This window comes from Scyliorhinus canicula, chromosome 14 (assembly GCF_902713615.1).
Source record: "Scyliorhinus canicula chromosome 14, sScyCan1.1, whole genome shotgun sequence".
Classification (NCBI taxonomy): domain Eukaryota; kingdom Metazoa; phylum Chordata; class Chondrichthyes; order Carcharhiniformes; family Scyliorhinidae; genus Scyliorhinus; species Scyliorhinus canicula.
This window is the reverse complement of record NC_052159.1, coordinates 73,836,971-73,860,832: the sequence shown is the minus strand read 5'-3', so window position 1 is coordinate 73,860,832 and position 23,862 is coordinate 73,836,971. Positions and strand designations below refer to the sequence as shown.

General features: G+C 45.0%; 1 protein-coding gene across 3 annotated transcripts in view; it reads right to left on the bottom strand.

Moving 5' to 3' along the window:
- Positions 1–349: 349 nt before the first annotated feature.
- LOC119977859 (DNA-binding protein RFX8-like) overlaps positions 350–23,862 on the bottom strand; it is a 77,643-nt gene continuing 54,130 nt past the window's right edge. For all 3 annotated transcript variants that reach the window (XM_038819120.1, XM_038819122.1, XM_038819121.1), the window contains 5 exons: positions 22,526–22,682; positions 14,926–15,020; positions 13,642–13,759; positions 11,321–11,601; positions 350–960 (listed from right to left, as the gene is read on the bottom strand). In XM_038819120.1, coding sequence (XP_038675048.1) covers positions 802–960; positions 11,321–11,601; positions 13,642–13,759; positions 14,926–15,020; positions 22,526–22,682 — 810 coding nt within the window. In that variant the 3' untranslated portion in view covers positions 350–801. The remainder of the gene's footprint in view (positions 961–11,320; positions 11,602–13,641; positions 13,760–14,925; positions 15,021–22,525; positions 22,683–23,862) is intronic.

Sequence of the window (23,862 nt, the reverse complement as noted above, 5' to 3'; positions counted from 1 at the left end):
CCAAAAAAGTGCACGTTAGGTGGATTGGCCATGTTAAATTGCCCCTTAAGTGTCCAAAATATTAGGTGGGATTATGGGGATAGAGTGGAGGCATTGTCTTAAGTAGGGTTCTCTTTCCAAGGGCTGGTGCAAACTCGATGGACCAAATGTCCTCCTTCTGCACTGTATATTCTGTGATTAATACTTGTTCCCACCACTACCCTGGATAGAATCAGCTAATTTAACATATTTGAGGCTTTTTAGCCTGTTTGCCTCAGTACTTCACCAAATAGGGTCTATACTATAGCGTTGATAAGTCATTATCAAAATAATTGAAAATAAAGGAAATCTTATTCAGGTTCTGATTGTTTAATGTTACCTTTAACAAACACGTTATATAAATGAATTTTGGTTGCACATGTTGGTTACATCAGCTCCCAAGAAAAGAAACAAATCAAAAACTCCAGCTCCATTCTTACATTTAAAGGGCAGAGTATTGATGGATGGAGGCATTTTTGATGAACAATTGATTTTCTATTCAGAATCATAAAAGTTTTAAACACTGAATCATATCACAATATGTTCAACTTCCCATCCTGATTCCCCAATCCTTGGCTCCATTTCTTATCGACTTACCAAACCTTTGTAAATTATACATTAAAAATTGTGCATTTAAAAATAAATCTTATCTCTAAAAATGGATAACTTTACACATCAGTGTAAGTAATAATGGAATCACTCCATTCCCAGGCATACTTGTCTTTCAACAGCGATGTTTTGGTACTTTGAAAATTTTCACTGTACATAGAGTCAATATGTCACTTATGTTTGAACATCACCAGCAACATGTTGCTGCATCCTGGAAGTGTGGATTTCAAATGTCTGACCATTCTTTAAAGTGACAACTGCTTTCTTCCCCAATGACAGATTCAGTTTAAGAGTACTTTTACTTGGCTCATCTTCAACCAACACCTGAATTAACTGAAAGAAATAATCACAAGGTTTAAAGCAAATTAGCTTTTTAAACATTCTGAAGATTGAAAGTGGTGTTTTTGTCATTGCCAATAACTATCTGTAACACAATGATAACATAGAAGGGGTTATTGAGATAGGGAGAGTTAAGGCAATGGAGGGCTTCAAATGCAAGGATGAGGATTTTAAATTTGCATCACTGGGGGCCAGGTGCTACCCTGACTTGGAAATATATTGCCATTTCTTCACTGTTGCTAGGTCAAAATCCTGAAACTCCCTTCCTAACAGCACTTTTGGTGTACCTACACCTCAGGGACTGCAGCGGTTCAAAAAGGCAACTCACCACCATCTTCTGAAGGGTACTAGGGATAGACAATAAATGATAAAACCAGCGGTGTCCGCATCCCGTAAATTCATTTTTTAAAAATACTGCTGTAAGAATCTGCTTTTTGAATGAGCATCAAATCAGATATTTGCTAAACTCAGCACACTCTAGCCTTGACCATCTCAAGACTTGAGATTGGACAATAGACAATTGTGCAAAGTCTTACAAGAAAATTCATTGCAAAACATAGATTGGTCCTTTGAATGAATAATGTAGACAGATAGTCAAAATGTACTTAAAAGAATTTACTTAAACCAATTATAGAATTACGCAGACATGGGCCGAGATGAGGTAATAATTATTTCGGGGTTAAAAGTAAGAGCCCCATGCAACATCTTTGCTCTGTCTTTGAGCGACTTAGGACATGCACGAGGTAGCATTTGAAAGATTTGCTATCCACGAAGGAACTTGAGGGCCACTTTACTTCTTAGCAGCCTGATTATCCTAAGTTGTATAAGTTGATTATGTTGTTAAATATACTTATCCTTTAAAAAAAAAATAATTTATATCTGGAACTATCTTGCCTTATTGTAATGTCTTGTCCAAAATAATTTTATTGGGTTATTTTGGAATTGGATAATTGAATAATTAAGCTTGATTAATTAAGAATACATTTTGGTGGAATTCGGCTGATTCTCTGGTTATAAGTTGAACATGGGGGAGAGTGAGGTTTTTCCGATCCAGACAAAGGGGCAGGAGAGGAGGTTGGGTGAGCTGCCATTTAAGGTAGTGGGGGTGAGTTTCAGGTATCTGAGCATCCTGGGGGCGCGGGGACGGGAGCAGCTGCATAAATTGAATCTGGCACTGTTGGGGGAGCAGATGAAGGGGAGTTTTAAGAGGTGGGACGTGCTCCCATTGTCGTTGGCAGGGCGGGTGCAGTCCGTGAAGAAGAAGGTACTCCCAAAATTTCTATCTGTGTTCCAGAACCTTCCGATTTTTATTCCAAAGGCCTTCTTTAAGAAAATGAATGCATTGATCTTGGTGTTTGTGTGGGCAGGGAAAGCCCCACGGTGAAGAAGGTGCTGCTGCAGCGGGGGCGTGGGGTGGGGGGGGGGGGGGGGGGTGCTGGCCTCGCCACATTTGATGAACTACCACTGGGAAGAAAATATAGCCATGGTCAGAAGGTGGGTAGTGGGGGGAAGAGTCAGTGTGGGATGTGGGAGAGGATGGAGGCAGCCTCTTGTAAGGACACTAGTTTAGGGGCATTATTGACGGTGCCTCTGCCATTCCCGCCAGCCAGGTACTCCACAGGTCTGGTAGTGGTGATGGCCCTGAGGGTGTGGGGACAGTGGTTTGGGAACCTATTTATGTGGCAGCTTCCCGGGCTTAGAGGGACTGGTAGAGGAGTACGAGTTGCCCAGTGGGAATGGGTTCCGGTACTTCCAGGCGCGAAACTATATGTGATGAAACAGGTGCCATCCTTTCCTAACCTGCTGCCCGCAGGGCTGCGAAGGCAAGGTGGTGTCAAAAACAGGGGTTGGTGAGGGCAGGGTGTCAGAAATTTACAAAGAATTAATGGACTGAGAGGGCGCCCCAATAGGAGAAGTTAAGCGGAAGTAGGGGAAGAGCTGGAGAGGGTGTTGGAGGCTGGGTTATGGGAGGAGGTGCTGACGAGGGTCATGCATCCTCTTTGTGCGCTAGGCTTAGCCTCATTCAATTTAAAGTAGTCCACAGGGTGCATATGATGGTGGCCAGAATGAGCAGGTGTTTTGAGGGGGTGGAGGAAGGGTATGGGCGATGTGTGTGTGGGGGTGGGGACTCGGGGCCGCCAAAACTGGGAGTGTGGGTGAGAGACCACGTGGAATTCATTAGGCTGGGGAAAAAAAATCAAGTTCGCCTTGAAAGGGTCTGTGGAGCGATTTGCCCGGAGATGGAAGCTGTTTATCGACTTCTTCAAGGATAGTTAAGAAGTCAGCAGGGGGAGAAGGGGGAATACTTTGGGGTTAAAAAAAGAGGCAGAGTGGGTGGGGTTAAAAAAAGAGGCAGAGTGGGTGGAATGTAACAGCAGGGAGGATGGGGCGTGAGGGTGTTGGTTATTTATTTATGTGATTTCCTGGTTGTTTTTTTTTGGTTTTGGTTGTGTTTGATGTGTATATATATAAATTCATTAATAAAAACATTTTTTTTTAAAAGAGGCAAGATGAATAGAACAAGGTGAGCTGTACGAAGGAGGAGAAGATGCCACAGTGTAGAGGGAAAGACCATTTTAACTTTGAGATAAGGACTACACCTCCACTAGGGCAGTTTAGATGGGACAGGCAGTGGAAATTATAGTGAGGAACAAAGTATCACAAGTTGAGTAGGTTTCAATCAAAGTCAGAATGCCAATATTGTTATCCGCAATAAATACCACATAATGTTCAGACAAAATTTAGTCCCTTTGAATTGAACTAGATTTGCAGCTTGACTCACATTTTGTCATCCTTGGCCCCTCTCATTTCCCCACCACCACCACAATACCTATGTGGGTGACAACAGCCTTGTTTGTGAATGAAAAGACATGTTGGATGGTTTGAGCCATATCCACCAGCAGAGTCTAAATGAAAATTCATTTTTGTTGAACAGTCTCAGGACATCATTATTGCTTTGCACACAAGATTATTTCAATTAACTTGCTGTCACCGCTAAATCTTTATCCATATACTGTGACGGTGGGGGTTGAGAACGTGGGGTGGGAGGCAAGAGTGACAAAATAAAGTCCTTTCAATTCAAAAAGACTAAATTTTGCATGAGATATTGTACTGAAATGAATACAATTGTTAATAATAGGTCGAACTATGGTTTTCGACTCCATTCTCTTGCAGCCTGTATAATATATTCTGCCAACACGAAACTTGTATTCAATTCTGATATGGTAATTGATCACAGTGCTGATTGATTTGACAACTTAAAATATCAGGTATTAAAGAAAAGCTGGGCCATCACCCCTCTATTTAAAAAGCTCCACCATCCTTGCAAACAACTTTCCATTTCCAACTTCCCTTTCCTCTTCCAAGTCCTTGAAGCATGTTGTTGCCTCTCAAATCTGTGCCCAAGTTGCCTGGAATTCTATTCTTGAATCTCTTCAATCAGGTCTCTGCCCCACTATTGGATCGCCAAAGTACAGACCAGCTCTTATCAAAGCCACAAAAGACATCTTGCGTGACTGCGATGAAATAAACTGTCCCTCCTCATCCTTTGTAACCTATTTCAGCCATTGGCACAATTGATTACACCATCCCCTTCCAACACCACTCCACTGTTGTCCAGGTGGGTAGGACTGTTCTCAGTGGTTCAATTCTTATCTATTTAATCATATTCATAGTACAGCCTGTACTGGTTTCTGTTCCCTCTCCAGCAATGTTACCTTTCATGTCCCTCAAGGATCTATCCTTGGCCCCCCCTCTATTTCCCATCTACATTCTGCTCCCTGGAACACAGCATCAGTTATCAAATGAGGAGTTGGTAGTGCAGTGGTCTAGTCGCTGAGCTAGTAATTCAGAGGCCTGGGCTAATGCTGAGGCCTAACTTTGGGGGTACATGGCCATTGGTGGAATTTAAATCTGATTTTTAATCTGGAATTGGAAGCTTGTCTCAGTATGGTGACTATGACATCAAATGTCGTAAAACCCATCTGGTTTACTAATGCCCTTTAGGGAAGGAAATCATAAGAATGCTTGATGAGCAGAAATATTGGGAAGAATTAAGCTATCATCTACAGTCCCTGCTACAAACTCCCTCGCTACTGATTTTATCTCTGTCCTTGGCAACTGGCTAAACCAGACTCTCTACACATTTGATGTCACATTTGACCTTGAAGTGAGCTTCTGAACACGTATCAGTGTCATCACCAAGACCACGTATTTCCACCCCATGACATCGCTCATCCATGCCCCTGATTTCATCAGTTCATTTGTTGCTGAAACTCTTATCCATGACTTTGTTACCTTTGTATTTGACTATGTGAATGTACTCTTGGCCAGCTTTCCACATTCTACATGCATCACTGTAGATACACACAGGGTTAATGTAAGTACACGTAGACACTAGAGGGAGCACGAGAGACATGACACACAGACACTCAACCAATAGGTCAGTAAGATAGGACACGACCAATGGGCATTCACGATACACACAGAGATGACACTGCCACAGGGGGGCATTACACCAACCCATATATAAAGGACACCACACACATGCTCTTCCTCTTTCCAGTGGAGACACTCAGTGAGTACAGACACAGGGTTGATTCAATATCACTCCCACCACGTGGATTGTAGCAGGTTTTCTCATCATTGTTTTCAATTCCTCCATGGCCTCGGCCCTCCCTATATCTAATCTCCAATCCCATAAACCTTTGAGATATTTATCCTCCTCGAATGCTGGCCTTTTGAACTGATTTCAATTATTCTCCATCTTCAGCTGCCTGGGTTCTAAGCCCTGGAATTCCAGCCTAAAACCTCTGCATCTCTCTACCTCTCTTTTCTCCTTTAAAATCCTACCCTTTTGTTTTAACACCACATTATTTGGCTTAGTATCAAATTTTGCTTTATAAAGCTCCTCTGAAGTGCCGTGGAATGTTTTACATTATAGATGTTATATAAGTACAAATTGTTGTAAGGGTACTTTAATTGGAATGGGAAAGCCTAACATTTTGTGACATGTTTGGCCCCATTATTACAGGAACACCATGTTATTTACTGGGGAGGCAGATAGCAAAATGGTGTTTTTGCAAGCTTAGTGCAACTTCCGGATTGTCATGTTTAGCTGTGCATGTGTGCTTGTTGGAAGCTGCTGTCCAATTTATACGTAAATATTTTATTTTTATTTTTTTTGCACTGGAGTACTGAACTTGGTGCATTTGAGTGCTACAGTGAGAGTTTGGTGACTGAGGGAGTATAAGGGTTCATTTTTATCTAAAGTCTAGTATTTATTTTATTTAGATAATTAACTTAAAAGTTGCTGTTTGGTTTAGTAGAAGGTGAATTTTGAATCAGCTTTAAACAAGGTTCTACTTGTAGGTACTTGCAGCTGGAGCTTGTTAATTAGTTAAAAGCAAATTACTGGAGATGCTGGAACCTGAAACGATTTTCCAGCATTTTCCCTTTCATTGTTAATTAGTTAATTGGATTAGGCCAGTTTTCAGAAGCTAGTTTCACAGTATAAAAAGGATCCAGCTACAGTGCAAACTTTGTTTGCACTGGAGTGCTGAACTTGGTGCATTTGAGTGCTGAAGGAGTGCTGAACTTGGTGCATTTGAGTGCTACAGTGAGAGTTTGGTGATTGAAGGAGTTAGGTGAGGAGGGAGTAAGGTGCTCCTTTCATTTCATTTCCGCAAAGAGTGAGAAAGGAGCCAGAAGTTTACAGAGAGTGCAGCTGACTGGAAGCAGAGCCGGAGGGCAGAGGTCCAGTTTGTCTACAGGGCAGCTATATTCTGTAAAGTAAGAGGGGATGGAGGCTAGGGCAGTTGCATGCTCCTCCTGTAGGATGTGGGTGGTGAGGGATACCACCGGTGTCCCCGCTGATTATACCTGCGGGAAGTGCACCCAACTCCAGCTCCTCAGAGACTGTGTTAGGGAACTGGAGCTGGAGCTGGATGAACTTCGGATCATCCGGGAGGCAGAGGGGGTTATCGAGAAGAGTTACAGGGAGGTAGCCACACCCAAGGTACTGGACAAGAGTAGCTGGTTTACAGTCAGGGGAAAGAAAACTAATAGGCAGACAGTGCAGGGATCCCTCGTGGCCATTCCTCTTCAAAAAAAGTATACCGTTTTGGATGCTGTTGGGGCAGATGACCTACCGGGGTAGGCCCTAGTGGCCAGGTCTCTGGCACTGAGTCTGGCTCTGGGGCTCAGAAGGGAAGGGGGGAGAATAGAAAAGCAATAATAATAGGAGATTCAATGGTTAGGGGAATAGATAGGAGATTCTGTGGTCGCGAGCGAGACTCCTGGAAGGTATGTTGCCTCCCAGGTGCCAGGGCCAGGGATGCCTCGGATCGTGCCTTCAGGATCCTGAAGGGGGAGGGTGAGCAGCCAGAGGTCGTGGTGCACATTGGTACCAATGACGTAGGTAGGAAAAGGGGTGTGGAGGTAATAAACAAGTTTAGGGAGTTAGGCTGGAAGTTAAAGGCCAGGACAGACAGAGTTGTCATCTCTGGTTTGTTGCCGGTGCCACGTGATAGCGAGGCTAGGAATAGGGAGAGAGTGCAGTTGAACACGTGGCTGCAGGAATGGTGTAGGAGGGAGGGCTTCAGGTATTTGGATAATTGGAGTGCATTCTGGGGAAGGTGGGACCTGTACAAGCAGGACGGGTTGCATCTGAACCAGAGGGGCACCAATATCCTGGGAGGGAGGTTTTCTAGTAGACTTCGGGAGGGTTTAAACTAATTTGGCAGGGGAATGGAAACCGGATTTGTAGTCCAGCAACAAAGGAAGCCGATATTCAGGACGCCAAAGCATGTAGTGATGCAGTGGGGAAGGTAACACTGACAAAGGAGAGTGCTTGCAGGCAAGGAGATGGGTTGAAGTGTGTATACTTCAATGCAAGAAGCATCAGGAATAAGGTGGGTGAACGTAAGGCATGGATCGGTACTTGGGACTACGATGTGGTGACCATCACGGAAACGTGGATAGAAGAGGGGCAGAAATGGTTGTTGGAGGTCCCTGGCTATAGATGTTTCAACAAGATTAGGGAGGATGGTAAAAGAGATGGGGGGGGGGGGGGGGGGGGGGACATTGTTAATTAGAGATAGTATAACAGCTGCAGAAAGGCAGTTCGAGGAGGATCTGCCTACTGAGGTAATATGGGTTGAAGTCAGAAATAGGAAAGGAGCAGTCACCTTGTTGGGAGTTTTCTATAGGCCCCCCAATAGCAGCAGAGATGTGGAGGAACAGATTGGGAAACAGATTTTGGAAAGGTGCAGAAGTCACAGGGTAGTAGTCATGGGTGACTTCAACTTCCCAAACATTGAGTGGAAACTCTTTAGATCAAATAGTTTGGATGGGGTGGTGTTTGTGCAGTGTGTCCAAGAAGCTTTTCTAACACAGTATGTAGATTGTCCGACCAGAGGGGAGGCCATATTGGATTTGGTGGTAGTGACCACAATTCTGTGACTTTCACTTTAGTAATGGAGAGGGATAGGTGTGTGCAACAGGGCAAGGTTTACAATTGGGGGAAGGGTAAATACAATGCTGTCAGACAAGAATTGAAGTGCATAAGTTGGGAACATAGGCTGCCAGGGAAGGACACAAGTGAAATGTGGAACTTGTTCAAGGAACAGGTACTGCGTGTCTTTGATATGTATGTCCCTGTCAGGCAGGGAAGAGATGGTCGAGTGAGGGAACCATGGTTGACAAGAGAGGTTGAATGTCTTGCTAAGAGGAAGAAGGAGACTTATGTAAGGCTGAGGAAACAAGGTTCTGACAGGGCACTGGAGGGATACAAGATAGCAGGGAGGGAACTGAAGAAAGGGATTAGGAGAGCTAAGAGAGGGCATGAAAAATCTTTGGCGGGTAGGATCAAGGAAAACCCCAAGGTCTTTTACACATATGTGAGAAATATGAGAATGACTAGAGCGAGGGTAGGTCTGATCAAGGACAGTAGCGGGAGATTGTGTATTGAGTCTGAAGAGATAGGAGAGGTCTTGAACGAGTACTTTTCTTCAGTATTTACAAACGAGAGGGGCCATATTGTTGGAGAGGACAGTGTGAAACAGACTGGTAAGCTCGAGAAGATACTTGTTAGGAAGGAAGATGTGTTGGGCGTTTTGAAAAACTTGAGGATAGACAATCCCCGGGCCTGACGGGATATATCCAAGGATTCTATGGGAAGCAAGAAATGAAATTGCAGAGCCGTTGGCAATGATCTTTTTGTCCTCACTGTCAATAGGGGTGGCACCAGGGGATTGGAGAGTGGTGAATGTCGTGCCCCTGCTCAAAAAAGGGAATAGGGATAACCCTGGGAATTACAGGCCAGTTAGTCTTACTTCGGTGGTAGGCAAAGTAATGGAAAGGGTACTGAGGGGTAGGATTTCTGAGCATCTGGAAAGACTGCTTGATTAGGGATAGTCAGCACGGATTTGTGAGGGGTAGGTCTTGCCTTACAAGTCTTATTGACTTCTTTGAGGAGGTGACAAAGCATGTGGATTAAGATAAAGCAGTGGATGTAGTGTACATGGATTTTAGTAAGACATTTGATAAGGTTCCCCATGGTAGGCTTATACAGAAAGTAAGGAGGCATGGGATAGTGGGAAATTTGGCCAGTTGGATAACAAACTGGCTAACTGATAGAAGGCAGAGAGTGGTGGTGAATGGCAAATATTCAGCCTGGAGCCCAGTTACCAGTTACTGCAGGGCTCAGTTCTGGGTCCTCTGCTGTTTGTGATTTTCTTTAATAACTTGGATGAGGGAGTTGAAGGGTGGGTCAGTAAATTTGCAGATGATACGAAGATTGGTGGAGTTGTGGATAGTGAGGATGGCTGTTGTCGGCTGCAAAGAGACATAGATAGGATGCAGAGCTGGGCTGAGAAGTGGCAGATGGAGTTTAACCCTGACAAGTGTGAGGTTGTCCATTTTGGAAGGACAAATATGAATGCGGAATACAGGGTTAACGGTAGGGTTCTTGGCAATGTAGAGGAGCAAAGAGATCTTGGGGTCTATGTTCATAGATCTTTGAAAATTGCCACTCAAGTGGATAGAGCTGTGAAGAAGGTCTATGGTGTGCTAGCGTTCATTAGCAGAGGCATTGAATTTAAGAGCCGTGCGGTGATGATGCAGCTGTACAAAACCTTGGTAAGGCCACATTTGGAGTACTGTGTGCAGTTCTGGTCACCTCATTTTAGGAAGGATGTGGAAGCTCTGGAAAAGGTGCAAAGGAGATTTACTAGGATGTTGCCTGGAATGGAGAGTAGGTCTTACGAGGAAAGGTTGAGGGTGCTAGGCCTTTTCTCATTAGAACGGAGAAGGATGAGGGGCGACTTGATAGAGGTTTATAAGATGATCAGGGGAATAGATAGAGTAGACAGTCAGAGACTTTTTCCCCGGGTGGAACAAACCATTACAAGGGGACATAAATTTAAGGTAAATGATGGAAGATATAGGGGGGATGTCAGAGGTATGTTCTTTACCCAGAGAGTAGTGGGGGCATGGAATGCACTGCCTGTGGAAGTAGTTGAGTCGGAAACGTTAGGGACCTTCAAGCGGCTATTGGATAGGTACATGGATTATGGTAGAATAATGGAGTGTAGATTAATTTGTTCTTAAGGGTAGCATGGTAGCATTGTAGATAGCACAATTGCTTCACAGCGCCAGGGTCCCAGGTTCAATTCCGGCTTGGGTCACTGTCTGTGTGGAGTCTGCGCATCCTCCCCGTGTGTGCGTGGGTTTCCTCCGGGTGCTCCGGTTTCCTCCCACAGTCCAAAGATGTGCAGGTTAGGTGGATCGGCCATGATAAATTGCCCTTAGTGTCCAAAATTCTATGATCTATGATTAACCTAGGACAAAAGTTCGGCACAACATCATGGGCCGAAGGGCCTGTTCTGTGCTTTATTTCTCTATGTTCTATTTTCTATTGCTGAGTGCTTTTGGCTTCAGTTATTTTCATAGTAGAATTAGGGTAGACACAGTAGATAGGATAGCATGGTGGCAAAGTGGTTAGTACTGTTGTCTCATAGCTCCAGGGATCTGGGTTCAATTTCGGATTGGGTGACTGTGTGGAGTTTGTACTTTCTCCCTGCGTCAGGGTGGGTTTCCTCCAGGTGTTCCGGTTTCCTCCCACAGTCCAAAGATGTTCAGGTTAGGTGAATTGGCCATACTAAATTGCCCCTTAGTGTCCAAAAGGTTAGGTGGAGTTACTGGGATATTGGAATAGGGTGGTGGCTTGGGCTTAAATAGGGTGCTCTTTCCAAGGGCCGGTGCAGACTCGATCGGCCGAGTGGCCTCCGAGCACTGTAAATTCTATGAATCTATGAATTTGGCTATTATTAATCAGACTCCAGGACAAACTTACTTTGTTGCCAGTCAACGTATCAACCTTAAAGCCCAAAGGTTTGATGGTGATGTTTTGCAGGTTAAGGTCTTTGTCACCTGTTTGTTCTGATTTTACATTAAGAGACTCTGATGGTACTGAATATTTTTTGAGAACAGAGTCTAAGTCTGGTTCCTGAATTGCATCATGTGAAAGTTGATCCATGCTTTCTGGTAATGACTTTTCCATTTCTTCTTCCATGTAGGACTGAAGTACATGAGTTAAGTACTCAGAAATGAGAAGATTTACCAAGTGCCACGATCCTATTATATAACAGATATGGGAGTATTATAAAGCATCAGAATCTTGTGAAATTGTTCTCATTCAGCCTAAAAACTCATTATAAATCATGGTATATAATTAATCCTTTTTGTTTAAATTAAGGTAGATCAAGCTCTTTACAACAAAAATCCAGAAAATATTAAAATTTCAAGCAGCAGCAGAATTTGTTCCCAAAAGAGCTTTTATAACCTTGCATTTCATTTTAAACATTTCATTTGTTAGTGTGCAATCAGAAGATTGTTTAAATGTAATGTTTACTCTTTCCTTTAAGAATACCATATCACTGGCAACAATTCATAAATGTATGTATGTGAATTAGTAGTGTTCTTTGTTGTGCCTTAACTAGCACTATGATGTTAGAATCAATGGTTAATAGGATACATCTTTTGTTAATTTCAAGGACCTTGTCCAATAGCATATGTAATAGTGAGAGATCATGACCGGTCTGAATTTTACACCATTTTTAAAAAGTTTAATTTTGATGAAAAGCTGTTCCTTCCACAATAAACTTGTTCTTTAGAAGTTAAAAGATGCTAACCAGAAATCAAAATACTGCATGTGCTGGAAATCTGAAATAAAAACAGAAAACGCTGGAAATATAAGCCGGTTACGGCTGCATCTGTGGAGAAACTGTTAAAATTTTAGGTCTTTTGGACTTCCGGTGGGGGCCATGGAGTGAGGGGTCGCACATTTGATGGCTCCCACTCAAGGCAGATTTTTCAGTCTTTTCCTGCCGGAAAGGCACAGTATTTGGGGGCAAAAGGTATAGGAGTGCCCGGGAGAGGTAATACTTCTCTGGTGTAGCTGGTGGATGGATCAGCGGACAAAAGGTGGTGAAAGAAAGAAAATGCAGCTGGAACAAGAGAGTCTTTGTGGTGCGCCACAGGTAAAGATGGCAGAGGACAAGGTGGGGGGGGGGGGGGGGGGGGGGGGGGGGGGGGGGGGGCTGCCCGCCCAGTAGTTGATGGAGCAGTTGGTAGAGTTTCTGAACCATAAGTTCCTGCAACAGAGGAAAGAGACCCTGGAAGACCTGGCCAAGGTGGTGGAACCGCTGAGATCTGGGATCAAGTGGGTTGAACAGATGATGGAGTCTAAGAGCCAGGTGATCGAGAAAGTAGAGGAGGCGGTGGGGGTGCACGAGGAGCAGTTGGTCTCGGTGGCGGAGGTGGGAGTGATGCAGGAGGGGGGAGTACACGGGGAGGGGAACTGGAGGGAGGAGAGGTGGTTGGAGGCCTTGAGTGGGGGCCACCAGGCTAGCTCAGCACGCTCGTTAACAAGAGTGAAGTGGGGGGTTGCCAGGTGAAGGCATGGGGTGGGAAAGGGTTATTATTTTGTTAGAAGGTGGGGGTGGGGGAAAGGGGGGACAGTTGCTGACATGGGTGTGGTTGGTGTGGAGTAGTTGGGAAGGGATCGATGGCTGTGGACATCCAGGGATGAGCCTGAAGCGATATGCGAAGCGGGCTGGCTCAAAAAGGGATATGGCTGATCAACAGGGGAAGGGGGCGGGGTGCCCCCCCCCCCCCCCCCCCCCCCCCCCCCCAAGACCAGGCTGGTCACATAGAACCTGAAGGGATTGAATGGGCCGGTTAAAAGGTCATGTTTGCTTACGCGTTTGGGGAGTGTGAAGGTGGATGTGTCATGTGCGAGGTTAAGCTTCAACCAGTCTAAAGTGGCGCATATGGTTCATATGACGGTAGCAATTGCTGCCGGGATGCTTCTCCATGGGCCATGGAGCGCTCATCAGGTTGGGACCCCACCCTGGAACCTGCTGGGAGGTTGTCAGTGTTACCTGATGATCTCCCCACTCAGTGACAAGCCCTCCCAACATAGATGGCTCAATCAGCTGCCCACTGGGTGCTCGCTGTCTTCTTCCACCAGCTCGCCCACCTCCCAGCCCCTTGTGAATGGGATGGTAAAAATAATCAAGAAATTTCCTCTTTTTAAAAAAGCTAATTATCTATACTCAGTACTTAGAAAAACATGGATATATTGAAGTTATTAGTTTCACAGGCAAGTCTCACCAAATGATTCCGCGTTTGACAGGGTTAAAGCACGACTTATCGCAGACAGGAAGTAGTTCCATCTCAACTGGAAATTCGCAGCTAGTTGTGTGAACTCTTCTCCCCTGAAGTTGCTGGGCTGAAATAGCAAATGTTTTCACCATATTGTATATTACTGTGAAGTGATACACTTTACCTTGAAATAAAATTTGATGATGATATGCATCAGTTGTTGATGACTTGAAGAGAAAATCTAATTGTAGATGTACCGTACCTAATGCATGTAATAAATACCACACAGCATTCACCAGCTGCTGGATACTTTTTCCTAATATTGATGGCAAGGTGGGTGTTTTGTATAATAATAATAATTTTTATTGTCACAAGTAGGCTTACATTAACACTGCAATGAAGTTACTGTGAAAAGCCCCTAGTCGCCACGGGGTAGAGGATAGGTGCGCGGGAAGCCCAGCAAATCATATCCACATGTTTTGAGCATGCCCGAAGCTTAGAGGGTTTTGGCAGGGTTTTGCTAAGGCAATGTCCACGGTGCTAAAAACACGGGTGGTGCCGAGTCCGGAGGTAGCGATCTTTGGAGCGTTGGAAGATCTGGGAGTTCAGGGGGCGAATGAGGCCGACGTCCAGTTCTTTGCCTCCCTGATAGCCTGGAGATGGATCATATTAATGTGGAGGGACTCAAAGCCCCTGAGTGTAGAGACCGGGGTTAGTTACATGGCTGGGTTTCTCAGTCTTGAGAAAATAAAATTTGCCTTAAGGGGGTCAGTGGTAGAGTTCACCAGGAGGTGGCAGCTGTTCATCGACTTTCCCGGGGAAAATTAAAAAGATCAGCAGATGCAGCATTCCGGGAGGGGGGGGTGTATTCTTGTTGTATGGTTGAGGCGTATAAAGGTTGTGCTGGGGGGGGGGGGGGGGGGATGTTTATTTCACCATGTTGATGTCATTGTTTTTGTTACTGTGATAACAAATTTCAAATACCTTAATAAAATTTTTTTTTTTTTTTTTAAATGGCACGCAGTCATGATGACGCTAGTTTGAAGGGGGCTGAGCATGGCAGACCGGCGTCAAACTGGTGCCAGTCCTGATTTCAGCACGAAAATCCATTCTCCGCCCAATCGCCAAACACTATTTCGGCGTCGGGCTACGGAGAATCCAACCCGTTATATTTGTCTAGACAATCTGGGGATGACTAAATGCTCAGACATAAGGGACACAATAAATTTGAACCTCCAATATACATCATAACATAAGTGATGTCATTATTATTATTTCCGGCAAATATCTTACTTGAAACACGAAGAGATGCACAAGGGTTGATACGCACTGAAAGTAAGCTCTAATATCTGCAGCAGTATCCAGCAAAGCTAACAAACTATCAAAACCTGTAATAAAATGAATCATATTAGGGGTTTACACTTGCATTTTGTCCTCTGAGGTGCTACAGTCTCTATCTCCTGATACATATCGCAAAGTCAGTAAGCACAAATTAGGTGGAGAAGATCTAAATATGGATAATGTCATAAATGCTCTTCAACAATGGAATGTTACTTCCACAAAATATATTTCATACTTTATGGAGGTTATGTTAAATCACATTGTAAATATTGCTACTATTTTTCTTTGAAAATTTGTTTGAGGAAAATATCTACTTCAATCAGATACCACTAATATTCCGAGCTGCAATCATAAAATATCAATGTTATTGAACCCATCTTGTTTAAAATGTATTTACCTAATTAACTTTCCCTAATTTATGGTAGCTATAATTAATGGGATCCAACTTGTATCTGAAGAATTGTATCGGTGTCATAGTTGGTTTGTGAATTATGATTCAAAACTTACTAGAAACTCCAAATGCTAGACTTAACTTTGATCAGTTATTTAAATTGTTCAGTCAAGATACAAAGCAGATAGCCAATATTTACAAATTATAATATAAAATATTGTATGAAAGAAAAAAAATGCAGGTAAGAAAAAAGGGTGTAAGAAATTGAAGTCATATTCTTCTGAAGTTAGAAGTAAACAAGGAAGTTGGCACATATACCGATTTTTACATTTTACTTTCCTTACAATGTGTCATCTTCTTAAATAATAAAATCATCAATGGTTACAACACAGAAGGAAACCATCCAGCCCAATGTGTGTATACAGGCTCTCTGCAAGAGTAACTCAGCATGGCCTTCTCCATGGCCCTTCAAATCCTCTCTCTTGAGATAATTATCCAATTCCTTTTTGAAATCCACAACTATATCTGCCTCCACTACCCTGTCAGGTAGTCTATTTCAGATTCTAAATACTTGCTGTTTTCTCCTCATGTCACCTCTGGTATTTTTACCAGTCACGTTATATCAGTGTATACTGTTTACTCTGTCCAATCATACTCTTTATGATTTTGAAAACCTCTATTGAATCTCCTCTCAGGCTTTCCTGAGGAGAACAGTCCCAGCTTTGCCTTTCTATCCTCGATTTCTGAATCTCCCATTCCCAGACCATTTTCGTAAATCTTTACTGCACTCTCTCTGATGCCAAAATGTTTAAAATGCTGTTTGAGCACCTCATTTCCTACATTACAATCAGTGACCACACTTCAAAAGTACTTCATTGGCTGTAAAGCACTTTGAGATGTCCAGTGTGGAAAGTGTTATATAAATGCATGCTTTCTTTTCTCTTTTTCAAACTCTCCTACAGCTGACCAAATTACGATTAAGTATGGGGAGATTTGAATGAATTGTATTTCACACTAAGTTGAGCACACATAGCATTGAGCGTTCTGATCAAATTTACTTATTTCATTTGGCAAAAGTTACTGCATGTAATGATGCAAAATACAGAACACGGCACTTTACCCTACATCAGTGATTTCTGAGTATTTAATCTGTCCACTAGCATTTCTGACTTCTGAACCTGCCTGAGCAAAGGCTCTCACAAGCTTTTCTGACTGCCTAAATGGGACATGTCCACAGTCAGAGAGTGGGTGAGTGCTATGGGGAGGGGGTGATGCCTGGGGGCGATGTCTGGAGAGATGGACCAAGGGTTCGAAGATTGGGCTGCATTGCGGAAGAAAGTGACAGAGGCGTAATACTAATGGTGGTCAAGGGTTTTTAATGTGTCACAGGCATCCAACAATGCTCCACTCTCCCGATGGTTCCACCTCACTCTCCCCTCCAACCCCTCCCCCCCATCCCCCACCCAGTGATCCTCGACGTGTTTAGCCTGCCTTGATCTATCGCTACATCTAGGTGTGTCCCCAGGATGCACATCTGGGGTGGAGCAAACCAGCTGCTTGCCACGTCCCATGGACTTTGATGCCGCTGGCGGATATCCTCTAGGGGGCTCTGGAGCCCTTGTCAGCGACACTTCCCCAGTTGTGCTGCCCTGTCCCGTGTGCTGACTCCGAGGTGCAGCCTCATCAGAGGGGTGGAACTTGGAGAAGCTGATGACCACCATCCCCCCTGCAACCCCCCACATGGGACGGGTCTGGGTTGGCACAGAGCACCCTCTCCACTTGCACAGTGCCCATAGAGCTTGTTCCAGAGGCTCAGCATCAGCTTGGGACCCAGTTGGGAGCTGCCTCCACCTGATGTACATCAGCAGCAGTGTGGTGCTCACCAGATTGTGTCCCAGAAGCCTGTCCATTAATGTTTCGCACTGGGCTGTGTGTATCTGCGCTGGTGGAGAGTGGGGATGACAGCTGTGACGCGTCAATCGTGGCATGCTCGGAGCTCTCCTCCGAGGTGTTCTCCTGGGAGGCAGGAGAGTGGGCACCTGGGATGGGGCATCGCTGTCGGCTGGAGGACCTGTGGCAGAATGGACATAGGGTCAGTGGGAGGGATGGGTCAGTCAGTAATGCAATAATTACTCACGTTTGACAGGTCCTCCGGTCCTCACCTCTGCGGTTCCGCCAGCCCCCCGTTGGTGACCCTCTGTCCTCGGCCACCCCAAAACTTCCAGGGCCCATTCCTCGAAGGTGGTGAGGATTCATATGTCCGCCGCCCTCCTGTCAGTCTGAGCCCTCTCCAGGCGATTGTGGGAGAGCTTTTCTTACGGAGACACAGACAGGACATCGTTAGCCGCATGCGTGATTCACAGTGGTGGGAGGGGGGGTGTGAAAGAAGTTGGGGGGAGTTGAAGGCAGAAAGGTAGGTGAAGAGAGGGTTGGTGACCGCATGAAAGGTTGGGGAGCAGATGCGCGCCTGGGCCAGAAAGGTCTCGGGGCGAGGGTGGGAGAGAGAGAAGGGGGGGGGGGGGTGCGGTATTGGTGTCTACTCACCCGTGCTGCCTGGTGTAGGTCATTGACCTTCCAACACTGGAGGCCAGGCTCCCGGTCAGACTCCACGAGCTCACGGCCACCGCAACCTTGTCCTAGGAGCACTGGCTGGCCTGTGGCTCACCCTCCGCGACCCTCGGGGGAACAGTTCATCCCTCATGTCCTCCACGGCATCAAGGAGCCTCCGCAAGTCTGGATCCCTGAATCATGGGGCAGGTCTTCTCAGCACCATGACTGTGAGCTGAGAGGGGTTGGATGAGCAAGTGCTGTTTAAGTGCTGCTCGACCTTGTTGGGGGGGGGGGGGGGGGGGGGGGGTGGCAAGGGAGGTCCCAGCAAATCGGCTGCCAAGAAGCCCGATTACGTGGACCAATTGCCTCAGGTCACTGTCTGTGTGGAGTTTGTACATTCTCCCTGTGTCTGCGCGGGTCTCAACCCCACAACTCATGAGATATGCAGGGTAAGTTGATTGCTAAATTGCCCCTTAATTAAAAAAATTATTGGGTACCCCAAATTTTAAGTAAAAAATGGACCAGTTAACATTGAGTAGCATTGCCGGCCTCAGCAGGTTGAGCAGCAGGAAGCTCACAGCAGTTCCTGCTCGCTATTGCACTTAGAAACCTTTTCAGAGTATTGCGCCCATTTATTTTCAGTGCAAAATAGCACCTAAAATAATTTAACTCCTTAATTTGAAAATAAAGATTTTCTCAAGCATTTTCAACATGGACTTAATTCCCCTATTTATAGAATTTCTTTCTTTCTTTTCATGGGATGAGGGAATTATTGGAAAGGCCCGTCTCTAATTTCCCTTGAACTGAGTCGCCCGAGACCATTGCAGAAGGCAGTCAAGAGACAACTACATTACTGTGGGTCTGGAAGCCGGCCCAGGTAAGGTTGACTGATTTCTTTCCCCAAAGGGACATTAGTCAACCTGATGGATTTTTACAAATAATGACAATTTCATGGTCACCATAATTGAGATTAGTTTTCAATTCCAGATTTATTATTTGAATTTAATTTCCACCAGCTGCTGCGGTGAAATTTGAACCCATGTCCCCAGAGCCCCATGTCTCCTACGACTCTGAATTACTGGTCCAGTAACATTACGCCACCATGTACCTTGCAAATATTTATTGCAATATATTCACCCTGTGCAGCCAGGCAAGGAGGAGATCAAATGGCACTCCCTCTTTGCCCTCACCTTGTTTGACTGTAAGCAGGTTTTTTTTAAGATACAAGTACTAATTCAGTAATATTTACACACTGTGATCATAAAAGAGTCGTGAACATTTTCTGGTGTTTTACACTTAAACCGATATAATAATTGTCATAACCCCAGTGAAGCCCACAGGGGAACCATTATTGGTCTCCCCATGTGCCTCATGGAGGCGAGCTTCCCCAGTAGTGGGTGGAGGCCCACTCAGCTAGGGCTCGTAAAACTGAGCATAAAAGCCAGCCCGAGCATGGACCGTCAGTTTGGTTGTCCGTATGCTCCCTATTCATGGCGTCCCGGGGGTGGGTCTCCCTATGCATGGGCTCCCAGGGAGGGAGTTGGGTGAGAATGGTACTCTCTATTCAAGGGGTCCCTGGGATGGTTTCACTATTAAGAAGGTCCTTGGGTGGCCCTCAGATGGACTCTGGGGACCGGAGAATTATGGAAGGCCGCAGCATAGGGTGCCGGGCCCGCTAAATGGATGCAATCGGCTCATTAAGACCCATTTACATTGTCCTGCTGGTGTTCGATCGTGGGCCTTGATTCCGTGCCAGTGGAGGGATTGGAGCATCGTGTTCAGATCGCTGCCCGCCGCCACCCAGTGCCGATCCCAATTTTGCGATTCTCCGCCGCATCATGGATATCGACCAATGGAGAATCCACCCGCATTCACTTTTGTTTATATAACGTTGAGGAACAGAGTCATTGGACTGCTAATTAGTTTCAACAACAAGAAGAAACTTTTATTAAACATGTAAAAATTGGATTGCCATACAATACTCCTTTATCTTAGTAATTACACACAGGTTTTAGGGTTGATACAGATTATATAGTACATCTATCTTAAGGTACAACATCTATTTTAAGGGTCAGAGGTCTCATTAACACACAAAGCCCCTCGTAAGCACACCAGAGGCTGGATTCTTCCGCCCCGCCCTTCGCAAGAATAGCACGGGCGAGAGGCAGACAATGGAGAACTCCATTGACCTCGGGCGGGATTCTCCGGCCTCCGGGTGGATGTGGCCGGAGAATCCTGCCCCAAATGACTATGGTAAGGCACATTGCTCTCTGAACCCAATTGAGTGCTTATGGATTTCTCCTCAAAATCCCCCAGATGATTCTTATACTGTGAGCCACCGTGGGCTGGATTCTCTGATTTTGAGACTAAGTGCTGATGCCGTCGTGAAAACTGTGGTCCTTTACGGCAGGAAAACTGGTGTCAAAAGGTCACCGATTCCCCGTTTTGCTGGGGCCCAGCAGACAGCTGTCGTTGCAGCTCTAGCTGCCGATACAGCCCCCAGCTCTTCCGGTTCTGAGGCCGCTCCGTGCTCCATGCCGAACTCAGACCACGGACCTGGACTGCCAGAGTAGTGCCCCGCAACGGCTGCATGGCCTGAGGCAATGAATACTCGGTGCACCGATTTCCATGAGTACGACGATTTACAGGGGATGTAAAACTGAAAAACCAGCGCTGCTCCCGATTTCGGTGCCAAAACGGATTCTCCACCCCGCTGCCGAACTCTATTTTGCCGAAGGGGAGCAGAGAATCCAGCCTCTTGTTTCACTGAACTCCAGCTACCACATTAGTGATTTCACTTTCCACTTTCAAAGTCATACTTTCTTTTAAACTATGTTTTTTTTAAGGGGAGCACAGTGGTTAGCACAGTTCTTCACAGCTCCAGGGTCCCAGGTTCGATTCCCGGCTTGGGTCACTGTCTGTGCGGAGTCTGCACGTTCTCCCCGTGTCTGCGTAGGTTTCCTCCCGGTGCTCCGGTTTCCTCCCACTGTCCAAAGATGTGCAGGTTAGGTCGATTGGCCATGATAAATTACCCTGAGTGTTCAAAAGGTGAGATGGGGTTACAAAGGGGGATAGGGTGGAGATGTGGGCTTAAGTGGGGTGCTCTTTCCAAGAGCCGGTGCAGACTCGATGGGCTGAATGGCCTCCTTCTGCACTGTAAATTCTATGATTCTTTCCACTTATTCCATCAAGGTTTCACTTTCAGGGTTTGCTCCTCCCACTTTAGGTTTCCTTTGTCTTAAAGGCTTTTACACAAACTCCGAGGAACAGCCACTCATTTTCACAATTATTTCAAATAATGTCTCCCAAACTGTAGTGATTTCTCACAAACCTTAACATTACTGCAGATATAATTCTGGTTTCTCACGGTGCAATGCCTTTTCAACTCTCTGTAACTTTATTGAACAGTAATCTTTTCTCGTTCCCAGTTTCATCTGTTCCATTAACTTTAGACTTATTGAAAACATCTCTCCGTCTCTAGTTTCCTTAACTAACTGGACTTCAGATTTCCAGTATATATTTTCTTAACCATTACTCCATGATATGTCTTTTCTTCTAGCAAGGCCGAGAAAGATATTCTCTCTTTCATCTTCTAAAACCAACAGCTTCCAGCAGAGCTGTGAGAGCTGCTTGCTTCTTTCTGTAGCTAAAATAAAACTTCTCGATCTGACAAGGCTAAGCAACCACTGCTGTTTTATTTACTCTTCACGCTGTAGCCCTCTCAAAGCACTATAGAAGCAATACCAATATAAATATAAATCCCTTAAAATTACCTTTGTGCTCCTAACAAAAGCTATTGTAAACAAGGGTCCCATTGACCAAGAAATTAGCCTTTAATGATCCATCTCCAACACTTGAATACCTCAGGTGGTTGTTATGAATGCAATGAGGCAGGAGATGTGAGTCTTCCCCACTCCACAGGAAATAATTACCTTTGGTAAGTTTCTGCAAACGTACCATCTCTATCTCAATGGGGGCTGGAATGTGGAATGTATAGTAATGCAAAATAGGCGGCCAATCTGGCTGAGTTCAAGTCACTACTTTTATGTGTTTTTAAAAGGTCTGTTTTTTAAAAAAAATTCAAGGGCCTCACGGTAGCATGGTGGTTAGCATCAATGCTTCACAGCTCCAGGGTCCCAGGTTCGATTCCCGGCTGGGTCACTGTCTGTGTGGAGTCTGCACGTCCTCCCCGTGTGTGCGTGGGTTTCCTCCGGGTGCTCCGGTTTCCTCCCACAGTCCAAAGATGTGCGGGTTAGGTGGATTGGCCATGCTAAATTGCCCGTAGTCTAAAAGTTAATGTGGGGATTGTTGGGTTAGGGGTATGTGGGTTTAAGTGGGGTGATCATTGCTCGGCACAACATCGAGTGCCGAAGGGCCTGTACTGTTCTATGTTCTATGTTCTAATTCATGTTTGCAGCTAGTGGATTAAAAATCATTGTTTGGCATAAAGCACAACAATTCAAAATAAATATATTGCATATTATATAACTATTATGGTTTGGGTGAGTTATCACTTGCACCTTCTACAATTGCTTTTCTGTCATATGTAAAGCTATATAAACTGTACGTGGGAGCCTTTTTTGAGGAGTCAAACAAGAATAATATACTTACATTTCCATTCAAAACTGCAGCCTATTTCTTCCAGTGAACAGTTGAGCATTCTTGTAGATTTGCTAGGAATATTCAACAACCCCTGGCTAATAATAGCACGCAGGTCACTTCTTAAAGTGCTGACCATTCTATGATTGTTCAAAACTATGTGCATGCTCTAGAATAAAGAATAGATATATGAATAGTTTTAAAATGGAACCCAAAGAAATTTACAATAGATTTTGTATACTGCTGTTCCCTGGTCACTAATATTGGTTCTTTCAAAAGGTTAAGTGAAGGTAAGTAAACAATCTAAGCAAGATCTGCCAACTAGGCTTCTGGGAGCACTTCTTCATGATCAGGTGGGATGGCACTAATACCTACTATTCACTGGCCTACTAGGATTTCGCTCTGACTTTCACAATTGCCAATGCTCATTCCATTCCCAATCACAACATGTAACTTTTGTGTTCTGAAACATAGGTCAGTGCCTATGTTTCTGGCAGAGTTACCCTCTTTGCACCTCTCTTAGCACCACTTCCAAGAGCCATGATGTGGTGATGGCAGTCGATCCTACAAAGCAGCGGTAAATACTCAAATGATCAGAGCAATCCTTGGTGAGATTTTCACTCCCTCCAGAAGACTCAGACGTCTTGCTAAAGATCACGATGTGAGGCCTTGTTTTGATCTTCGGGGTGCTGCAACACTTTTAAGTCCCCCAATATCTTTAAATATTGCAGCAGCATCCCTGGAGTTTCCGCGGTGAGTCTAGTGGCGTCCCACTTGATGGTGGGAACCTGCTTGGAGAATGGCATGCATGTATAATGTACTCTGGTCAACATAAGATAGGTCTCAGCTGAACTGGACAGGTAGAAAGTACAGTCCTGATGAAACAGCAACCAAAGAAGAAAAATCCTGGCCTCTGTCTCATCATGACTGCGTGTAAAATTAATCAGATTAACAATAGTGGAACATTTCAGTCAGTTGTCAACAGCAGGGTAGCATGGTGGTTAGCATAAATGCTTCACAGCTCCAGGGTCCCAGGTTCGATTCCCGGCTGGGTCACTGTCTGTGTGGAGTCTGCACGTCCTCCCCCTGTGTGCGTGGGTTTCCTCCGGGTGCTCCGGTTTCCTCCCACAGTCCAAAGATGTGCGGGTTAGGTGGATTGGCCATGCTAAATTGCCCGTAGTGTCCTAATAAATATAAGGTTAAGGGGGGGGGTTGTTGGGTTACGGGTATAGGGTGGATACGTGGGTTTGAGTAGGGTGATCATGGCTCGGCACAACATTGAGGGCCGAAGGGCCTGTTCTGTGCTGTACTGTTCTATGTTCTATATAATTCAGAATCAAACTTCAGTA